Source organism: Antrostomus carolinensis, unplaced genomic scaffold, assembly GCF_000700745.2.
Source record: "Antrostomus carolinensis isolate BGI_N321 unplaced genomic scaffold, ASM70074v2 scaffold20444, whole genome shotgun sequence".
NCBI lineage: Eukaryota > Metazoa > Chordata > Aves > Caprimulgiformes > Caprimulgidae > Antrostomus > Antrostomus carolinensis.
Genome location: NW_010313080.1, coordinates 46,346 through 56,700, shown reverse-complemented (window position 1 = coordinate 56,700; position 10,355 = coordinate 46,346). Strand labels below are relative to the sequence as shown.

The window sequence follows — 10,355 nt, the reverse complement described above, 5'->3', positions numbered from 1 at the left end:
AAAGAGTCTCTGTCCTATGAATGCAAAGTTATTTTTATGAGTAAGACACTGTACTAAAATGACATCAGTTCTGAGGTGCTTTTCCCACCTAGGAATGCAGTGTTTAGAGGGAGGGGGAAAAATGAAGATTTGCAGGAGAATCTTGTACCTAACGAGTAAATTAATTTTCTGGAGGTTATTTATAATTGTTAACATTGGTATGTTTAGAGTAGCCGTTCACATTGAATTTAAGGTTTGATAACTGCTTATGGTTTTCTGCAAAATAGTTCTTGATTTCTTTGATACCAAGAAGCAAGAACTAATCTATAAAATTTGATGCTGTGTTAAATCAATTGAGCTAATAAATGTATTAATGAACTGATAATTAAAAAGAAAAAGTGTATGTTTAGTAAAAAATGTATAGCAAAATTCATGGTTACTTCCTTTTTTCAGAAGGCTTTCAAAGTTCCATGTCCCAGCTGTTGATTTTCTGGAGGAGTCATCTGAAGTCTTCTCTGCAATCTCACCCAGTTGTACATCCCTGTGAATGGCTCTCCTTGATTTTCATAGAGCAAGATGATGATATGTGGGAAGCTGCTAGAGCTTTATTACTCATTTATTTAAAAATTGAAAGGTTAGTGTACATTTTATTTGACAGAACTATGAAGAATTGTAATTTAATGAGGTTATTGTGATATATATATATATATAACATTTCCATTGATTACTTTAGTATAAAGAAAAAATTTTTAGTAATTAAAAAAAACCCTACCCCACCCCTCAGGTTAATGTAATAACATATGGTGTAAGAGTTGTTAACTTTGCTGATAATTTGATTAAGCGTTTTTTGGATTGAAATGAGGGAGTTGTGCAACAGTTTCCTATTAAATACTTTCTCATATCCTGTAATTCAGAATAATTGACTTCGCAATCTTACATAGTGATTGGACACAGATAAAAGGCGAGACTTTTCTTTCAACACTGGGAGTTTGACAAGAATGGGGTATGATCTTTAAGGTCCCTTCCAACCCAAGCCATTCTATGATTCTATGATTATAGTTAAACTTCAAGAATTCAGGGACTTCTGGTGAAGTAGCCCCCCAAGGATTGGACCCATGTTAATTCTAGCTAGTTGATAAAAACTGTTATTGCTAACAACTGAAATGTGTTCTTTGTTAATTTGTCCTGGTCATTCACTGCTTCATTGTTGTTTAAATTACTCTACAAGATATTATCCTAATTTACAAAAGGTCCCTCAAACTTCAAATGTGAAGATAGTGCAAGTAGATACACACAATTCTTCTTAGGCACCTAAATAAAAGTAGGCCACACTTTTCCAGTGTGCTTAGCACCCTGAAAGTTAATCTGTACTGAGGTTTACAAGAATATTTAAGTAACAATTCATGTGTTGAAAGTAAGTGTTTATTCCAGAATGTTTCCTAAGGAGCAGTGCTGCTTAAAGGAGGCCTGCTTGAGGTGCTTTGGCTTCCTAAACTGTCCAATCCCCTTGCCCCACCTGCTTTCATTCTTTCTCATTCTAATATAAAAAAATATATATTTTTTTTGTTTTTACTTTTTGACAAAATAAAAAAAGTGCAAGAATACGATTTTCTGGACGTAGCTATTTAAAAAAACCCCAAACTATTAGCTTCCATTGAATTTAATCCATTTTATGTCTTATTTCTCAGGTTATGGCATGATGCTGCTGATAACTTAAGCCAAAAAGAGGAGGAAACCTGGAACTTCCTTACTCACACAAATGGATATAATCCTCACTGTGTATTTTTATTTTTTCTAGAAAAAATAGCATTTGATTCCACAGTACTTCTAGATTTTTTGATTTCATCAGAAACTTGCTTTCTGGAGTACTTGGTAAGATATTTAAAGCTTCTTAGAAAAGACTGGCATCGGTTTGTAGATATCTGTAACCATTTTGATACCAAACATGGCACTTTTCAGTCAGTTTCTTCTGTCAAGCTACCTCCTCAAGAAAAACAAAGCTCTATGACTGATGAGAGTTTGCAAAATGCTTCTTGTGACCCAGAACCACAGACTCTGATATCTTTGGCTTCTTCTCACGGTTCCTTAGTGTTTACAACAGGGCAAGGTGATAATGAAGTTGCAGAGTCTAACCAGTCTAACTCCTTAGTATGCACTGATAGTACATCTGTGCTGGGTTCTCTTCAAAGCCTTGTTAATTATGACAGCTCAGAAGACTCTGAATTAGAATCAGATGGCAAAGAGTGCTTGGTACACACAAAGCAGGTGCCTTTGAATAATGAGAGTGAGATGAGGATAAGCCACACTGGTTGCAGCCACATAGATGATAAATGGGATACACTCAAGTCTGAAGTGTTGCCTCTGAAACAAAAGGAATCTAATACCTCATCCTGTTTGACTTGTATGGTGTCCTCGGATAACATCATTCCCCTAAGAATAATGCTTTACAAAGCAACAAAATGTTTGGAAGAACTGCAAAAAGCTATTTCTAGGTTGCAAAGAAGAAATCTTTTCCCATATAATCCGTCTCCGTTGTTGAAGCTACTGAGCCACATTGAGGAGATCAGTAAGAATGTGAATCTGCAATAATCCAAAGAGGTGTTTGTGATTTTTTGATTATTTTTTTTAATTAACTAGAACAGTAGGGAACATTTCCATGGGATTAGTGACTTCTAAAGCTCGTGTCTCTTGCACCTGTCAGTGTATTTAACCTGAAACAGGCTGAACGTGGTTTTGGTTGACACCTTAAAAATCTGCAATTGCATTCAGTGATGAGATCCATTACCTCAGGGTCCTAGGTTTATTCATGGTATGTATATCAGTGTATGGTACAGAAGGATTGATTGTTATGTATTTTAAATTTGATAATAAAAGACTAATGTGAAAGCATATCAACAATGTACGATATTTAAAGTATGGTCAATTATACTTAATGCTATTCTGTGTATGAAGTCATTGCCAGATTTGCAGTGATTTATGGACTAGAGTGCAGTGTTAATGCATCACTTGACTGCTTAGAGGTTGAGCTAAATAAAATATTTTAGTTGGGGACAGTTTTGATGTTTCTGCCGTGTGTTCTGCATCGGTGCTTTGCCCTAAGTGGACATTCAGATGTGCTACCACAAACACAATAAGCCATGTCACACTTTTCTTGGCTGAAGTGCTTAACTGATATCTAGGATGTACTTTTTTTTAGCTTTTACTCTTTGCCTTATCTAATCAGCAGCATTATGATTTCAGTGAAAATTGAATTTCATTTTTCTTAATATTTTATAGCATATTCCTTTAATTAAAAGGAAAGGTAGATGTGGGACTAATGCATATATTGCCTATTTATAGAACATTTTAGTGAAGCATTATATCTAAAATCAAGCTTAGGTAATGAAGAAGTGAAATTCCAACAATTCCTCACACCCATTACTTATTCCATGTAAGTATAGGATATATACCTAATAAATGTGTTAAATCAGAAACAGGTAACTAGAAATTAAGCGTCTGCAGAGCAGTGAGATGGATTTTTGAATTTAAATTCTTATACTTACATCTTTTATTAGATCTAATTTGAACCTTCAAAAGTCTAAGACTTTGCCTGGAGAGAGTTCATTCAGAACAGGATCCAAACCAGTGTGTGCACTTAGCAGGAAGCCACCTCGTGTTGTTACGCTTAACATGCAGCTTGCAGTGATCTTACGAGGGTTAGGCAATGGGAAAGTACTGACCACAGGGACTGCCGTAAAAATCTCAGACCTCATCAGAACTGCGAGAAGCAGTTTCCCTTTTAGGATCATCTCTTGAAGGTAAGTGCTCTGTTCTGATTGAGAAGCAAGTAAGTGCTATCTTCCTTGTAAATAGCTATTTGATGTTAAAATCGCTACTGAGTTAAGATGAACAGTCTCTGGAGCAGGTGACTCTGACCCCCAGATCTCTGTGGCCATCTTCTAGATTGCTCTTGAGCTCTGAACTGGTGAATCAACGCTACGGGGAGGGGCAGAAGATGAGGTAAAGCTTATGGGATAATTTAGGTGGAAATTGCAGTGCTCTCCAGAGACACTTGAATGATATGAATTCTCAGGCAGGAAGGTTTCAACCTCAGTGTTATTCTCTCAGGATGACAGCTGTAATCGCTTGGCAGTTATCCAACTGCCAAAGGATGATCCTCTTCGTTGGCGTGTAGGAGATCTGAATATTCTGTGCGTACGCTGTGCTTTGGTTTCTTCCTGAGATAACTCTTGTGCATAGCAGTGGGTGAGAATGTCAACGAATTGCAACTTTTCCATTCATGCTTGTAGCTACTCTAGTTAAAAACTAACCTCCAAGTTGTCCAGGGCAGAAGAATACCTGGTTTCTCTTTACTGTTTGAACTTGGTTATGCTCTAGATGCTGAGTTGTTCGTTTCTGTCACAACTAAAATGCCCCTGGGCGTGTTCAAAGATGAAACTCTAGACAACTTGGGAACTCTTGAGTTCAAGTGAGGGAAGTGCCTTTGGCGAGGCAGTTGAGCAAGAGTTTCTCAAGATCACGATTTGAAACGTAAGTAGGTAGATACTTAGATTCAGTGAAATCCTTTCCACTCTCCTCGCTTCTTTTCTAATCTAGCTTTTGCTGACTAGTTTATTTTAACTGAGTAATTTCATTGTTCTGAGTGAACATGGTATTGTTCAGCATTTCTTGGTCTATCCTTTGCCAGTTGGATGTATCTAAATCACAACAGTATTTCTCAGACACTGATAAGATAAGCAGGGTGGGAAAGTTAGAATGGGGTGATAATTTCGGTTTTGTTAAGTGCTAGTCTTGTTTGTCAGTAATGGTCGGAGTTTGTTGGGGTTTGGGTTGTTTTTTTTTGTTGTTGAGTTTTTACTATCTAAAATATTTAGGCAGGGCTGTTATTTCATTTGCTAGAACAAATTAACTCATCTGCAGGACCTATTGCCAATGTTAAATTAGACCTTAGGAAGTAGGTCAGTTATTACTAGGAGGTTGTTGTGCCTTACCTTTAGATACTGATAACTAACAACTTGTATTATTTCAAAGCAAGACACAGGACAAATCAGGTGACCTGTCTGGAGAGTTTTCTAGCTGAGGACTTATCCTGAAGTGTCCACAGTCTCCATTTATGTCTGTGCAATTGTTTGGAGGAGTTTACTTCAACTTCAGTAGAATAAATTTATGCTTTCATGAGGTAAGCAGTTAGCACTAGAAGTTGCTTACAGGATGTGCATTTTAAAGAGTATTTTTGAACTTGAATATTTGTAGAGCTTGATAGCAATTACAGCTGAATCCAGGTGGTTCCATGCTTGTGGTTCTTCAAACTGGATTTCCTCCAGTATTTTTGACTGCTTTCTATTCAAGTCTTGCAAGTAGTAGTTGTAGTGTTGTAATGCAAGTTTTAATCCTATAATACAAGAATAAAAACGAACCTTGTGAATTTCTGTGCTTCAGATATTCTTTAAAACTTTGGAACTTTGGTTATTCCCTGGTTTGTCACCGCAGGATGATCACTGTTTATACTTCTTCCAAAGTCAATCTGGAATGCTGTCTGAAGTCAGTATCAAGTATTTATCACAGCCTTTCAGTGTCAGTAGGAGCAAAAATACTGTGGTCATTACAATTTTTCTTCTGTATATTTTCCCTTAAAACATTGTCCAAACAAATTTATAAATTCTTGTTGTATTTTGTACAACTCTTTCAGGCTACCTGGTTCACTCTGAAATCTTGTTAAAAGCCAGTTGCATGTATCAGGCTGGATGGCAGGCAGTTTTTTACTATCACTAGCTCAACAGCAGGCACGGACCTGGACTTGGTTGAGAAGCATCTCAGAGATTTAAGATCTTTCCAAGTCATTGTCTTTTTAAAATGTTGTGCAAATGAGTTTATTGCTGATTCAGAGACACACTTTAATAGACAAGCTGCCTTGCTGCTGGTTTACATGCAGCAAGGAAGGAAGGAATACAACAATATATTTTGTGGTAAAAAGCTTGCATGGAGAATTACAATACCTTAGTTATTTCTGGTCCCTACTTACCTGTGCTGCAAAATGGAAATTTTGTCAGTCAGCAGTGTCCTTTCAGGGGGAAGACTTGAAAAAATTGTGAAATATTTGAAAAAGTAACACAGCCACCATCAAAAGTGATTGCACTGCTGAACGTTGCCTTCCTTAAAAAGCTGTAGGGAAGGTTTGTATGTACGTGTCCTGAAAGTGTGTCAGGAGTTGTAGCTGCTAATCACAGCTGTCCAGGAATCTGCCCCATCTCATCCTGGTGCTAGAGAGTTGAAACCACAATGACTTTCTGTGGAGCTTCAAAGAGCTTCCCAGTGTCCATAGCTACTTTGAAGGAAGCAATAGCTACGTAGAAAACAATGGATAAGATTTTCAAGCTGATTTTGCAAAACAGCATGTACTGATTAAGTAAAAAAAGATTTTATTATTATTATTATTTTTTGTCAAACGCCAAAATCCTGTGTGCCTATTTCTGCATTCACAATGTTCATCCTTTGCTTGCTGGCTTTATCTTCAAATGAAATCTTTTGGAGTTTGTCAGCTCTTAGAGAAACTTTGTTACTACAGAACTTTTAGAGCTATTTCATGTGGGGATTTAACTGAAATTGAAAGTAATACTTTCTGGAAAGTTACCTCCAGTACTTGGTTTCCTTGATGGTATTTGTATCCTTCAAGAAAATCATGTATGAAATGGTGTTCTCTTTCTGCTGACAGCACTACAACTGCTGTGACAATTAGACAAAGACCCATTATTTAGCAAATGTAAAAGTCAACTAATTAATTCATTTATTTATTTATTTCTTCAAGGGAGAATCTAGTACTTGATCATCTTCAATAGAACATTGGTCCCTCTAAAGGAGTATTTCTTCACCTAAACTCAAAATATTGACCAGTATGATGAGTTTTCTGTAATTTTTGATTGTGAGCTGATGCAGAGCGGGGAATTGCTGGCTGTGAAATATCAGAGGGATTGCCTTTCATTTCCACCAGGCAAATTCTCATATTTTGCACTTGGGTTCTCTGTGGATGGATAAAGACCGATGCTTCAAGAGTCTTCCAAGTAATGTGATCAACATCTGCAACATTGTCTTATGTGCGAGTGTTACTAATTGTTGAGGTTTATTTTCATAAAGTTGTTAAACCAGCGCTTCCAGCTCCGAGGATCAACAAAGCATCTTTTTTTTTTTAATCCTATATTATTTGAACTGTTGGAAATGAATTTAAAAACTCCCTGAATGAATTGCTTGGACTAATTGTTAAACCTCTAGTGTTGCTGCCAGATTTTGTGTATCAGTCTCCTGCATCCTAAGATAGAAGTAGCACACGGGGGTATTATTTGGGTGAGTCAGCAGTGCTGTATTTGCAGTGGAAAGGGTGAACTCTAGAAGTCAATCCTTAGATACAATTGATCTTGCTAAGATTTTGTGAGTAGCACACAGGTTTTAACACACTGCTTACTGCAAATGTGAGCAACCAAAGTTACTCTTCTTGCTAAATTTACCTTTTCAGGTGTGTTAAAACATGCTTAGTGAAAGTATCTTTTATAGAAACACAGTTATATTTCAATTGTTCTAGTGCTTCTGGTTATTAGAAAGGTGAATTTGACAAGTATGGACAAGGTGATGCTAAATCGAGGGGAAGGAAAAAAAATCTTCTCACCAAGGATAATTTAAAGACAAAACAGACGAGAATTTTGCATAAAGAATGCTGACCAAACTGTAACCAGATTAATTCTTCACTAAATCACACATACATCTCTGTGCCTCTGGATATTGAGAGCATTCTTAATTGCTGTCCTAGAGGCTTATTGATATACTGTATGTTCAGTATTTAAATGGAATACAGCCAAGACTTTGTAACAAGCTGAAAGAGATAGCATAATTGTGGTTTTTATATCCCTCAATTGTTCAGTGTGTGAGAGAAATTGGTTAGAAAGCAGTCCCCAGGTAATGTCAATATTTTTTTTTCCTGGAGCTTTTTTTCCCTAAGGCATATTTGAAGATTATTAATAATCCTGTTCTTTGCATTTTAGTGAAGCAGCAGTCCCCAGGTAATGTCAATATTTTTTTTCCTGGAGCTTTTTTCCCTAAGGCATATTCGAAGCTTATTAATAATCTTGTTCTCTGCATTTTAGTGAAGTGGTGGCAGCTTGGGTCAGCAGTAGAGTGTGTTAGTGTGCCTTTACTTCTCTCCTCTGTCTTTAGCCTTCCAGTGTTACTACTGACATCACCTTTTATCCGATTGTCATCCACCTTCTTGTTACTTGTGTGGATTCACTGTAATTTAATCTACGTATTTAACTGTCTGGAAAACAGAAAAAAGTTACTTTTTCTTGGTTTGTTTTAATATTTTATTCACTGATAACTTATACATGATTTCCAGTAATACATGAAATAATTATTTGGGTCAAATGCATGCCTCCATTAGCTAGTTATAGTTAATTGTTGTATTATTGAGTAGATGTTATGCTTCAAGTAATTAGTAACACTTAGATTTTTTTATTTTCTTTTTTTTTTTTTAATCTCAGTGAGACTACAGACTAAGGTAGGGGGTTTTTTTGTTTGCTGCATTCAAATTTACGATACCTGAGGGATAAGTACCATGGAAGTGCAGTGATAATTGAAAGGTCAGTGGGCAGCTTTCATCAAGAGGGTATGGTTGGCTTGTTATTTACCATGCAGTATCTTTAATCTTAATAGTAGAGTCCTACACAGGAGGTGAGTGCTACCTAACAAATGCTCCAAAGTATGTAAAAACATTTTTCCCATTTTCTTATTTGTGGCAGCTCCACGTTTGCTCCAGTCACACAAACGTGGTTTTTGCAATTTACTGTAACAGTGAAGAAATTGTGGATTGAGGCATAAGAAAGAGGTGTTTCTGCCAATTACCTGTTGCATTACCGGCACGGTATTAGCCAAGTGATACATGAATCAGCTTGCTCTAGGCTTTCCTCATTGGCAAAGTGTTCCTAAACCTTCTGCTTGCTTCATACTAGTGGTAAAGATGTGGGAAAGCATGGAGATAATTTGAGGCAACAGCAAGACCATAATGCTACCTTTCTGAAATAATCCTTCATGTTTAATATTTCTCTGGTGCATCAGTTTATTGAATACCACTCCTAGTTTTATGGAAGGACTGAAGACATGCAATAGCTGCAAAATATAATAACTCAAAAAAAACCCCCAAAACCCTATGTGAACAAAACCAAACTTAACCAAAATTAACAGGATCCAAATATTGCCTGGGTCACATCCTCTTTTATTGCAGCTTTACGGATTACAATGAAAGTTTCAATATACTCAAATACTCAATATACTCTGTTGTGGAAATTAAGGCCGAAGGGGGAAACCTCTCCAGTGTTATTTACACAGACACCATCCGTGGTTTAGGAGGTCTGTGAGTTCCAAACTGCTGAACGCTGCAGGTATCATCAGTTAGTATTTTGTGTTTATTCTGTGCTTGTACTCTTACAGCCGTCTGCTATTAGCTTTCTTTAGAGACAGTGTGCTGGGCGAGGTGAAACTTTGGTTCAACTTTGACATGTCTGTTCCTATTTCATGGATTGCTGTTTGCTGACCGCAGGCAGGAAGAAAGGGCTAATAAGAGGTTCTCTGCTCCTGGCTTGCCAGTGAGGTTCTTTCCTTCCTTTCAAACACCATTAAAGTGTCCTGCCCACCAGAATGCTAAGTAATGCCAACACTTCTGAATGCTGGTACTTGTTATTTGAAACTGGGGAGAGCTGGTGAGGAATGACTTTCGGCCTTATTCCTTAGTCCTGCAATTTAAGAAAAAAAATAGGAAAAAATCACATAAGGTTAAGTAAAATCTACGTGTTTTGTTTGATTAGAGATACCACACATACACTGAAATTTAAAAAAAAATCCTCTTCAGATCTTCTGAGGAATTGGAACACTTTCTGTAAAATATTTAGTTGGTTGAGGCTGGTCAATAGGAGCAGAAACCTTTCACTAACTTTATTTGAAAACCCCAAACCCCTATACTTCATCTAATAATCCATCTAAAAATGTCAGTGTAAAGGGGTGCGTTTGGGGTTTCCTCTTCTGCACAATCAGCAGGCACAGCGTCCCCCTGTGCACGTATAGAGCATTGTAAGTTGAGACAAATTCTCATCATGCAACAGAATACCACGTGACTTCAAACATTTCTTCATCCACTGTGTTGAAACAAGCACAGGGGAAGGCACTTGGCATCGCTACTCCCGAGTTTCACCCAGTAGATACATATGACATCAGGATTGCCTTCAGTCAGAAATCTTGAAGTGCAGCTTTGCTGGGTGGGTCTCTGAAGAATTTGAAAGAGTTCTGTAGATAGGGCGTGTTTACCTTTGTCAAAGTAGTGAGTGTAAATGCCTCTTCCC

The 10,355-nt window shown here is 37.1% G+C and overlaps 1 protein-coding gene across 1 annotated transcript in view; it reads left to right on the top strand.

Annotated features, from left to right (window-relative positions):
• Positions 1-2,568, top strand: part of LINS1 (lines homolog 1) — a 7,433-nt gene extending 4,865 nt beyond the window's left edge. Inside the window, exons 5-6 of the mRNA XM_010167238.1 lie at positions 433-613; positions 1,668-2,568. Coding sequence (XP_010165540.1) covers positions 433-613; positions 1,668-2,568 — 1,082 coding nt within the window. The remainder of the gene's footprint in view (positions 1-432; positions 614-1,667) is intronic.
• Positions 2,569-10,355: the final 7,787 nt, after the last annotated feature.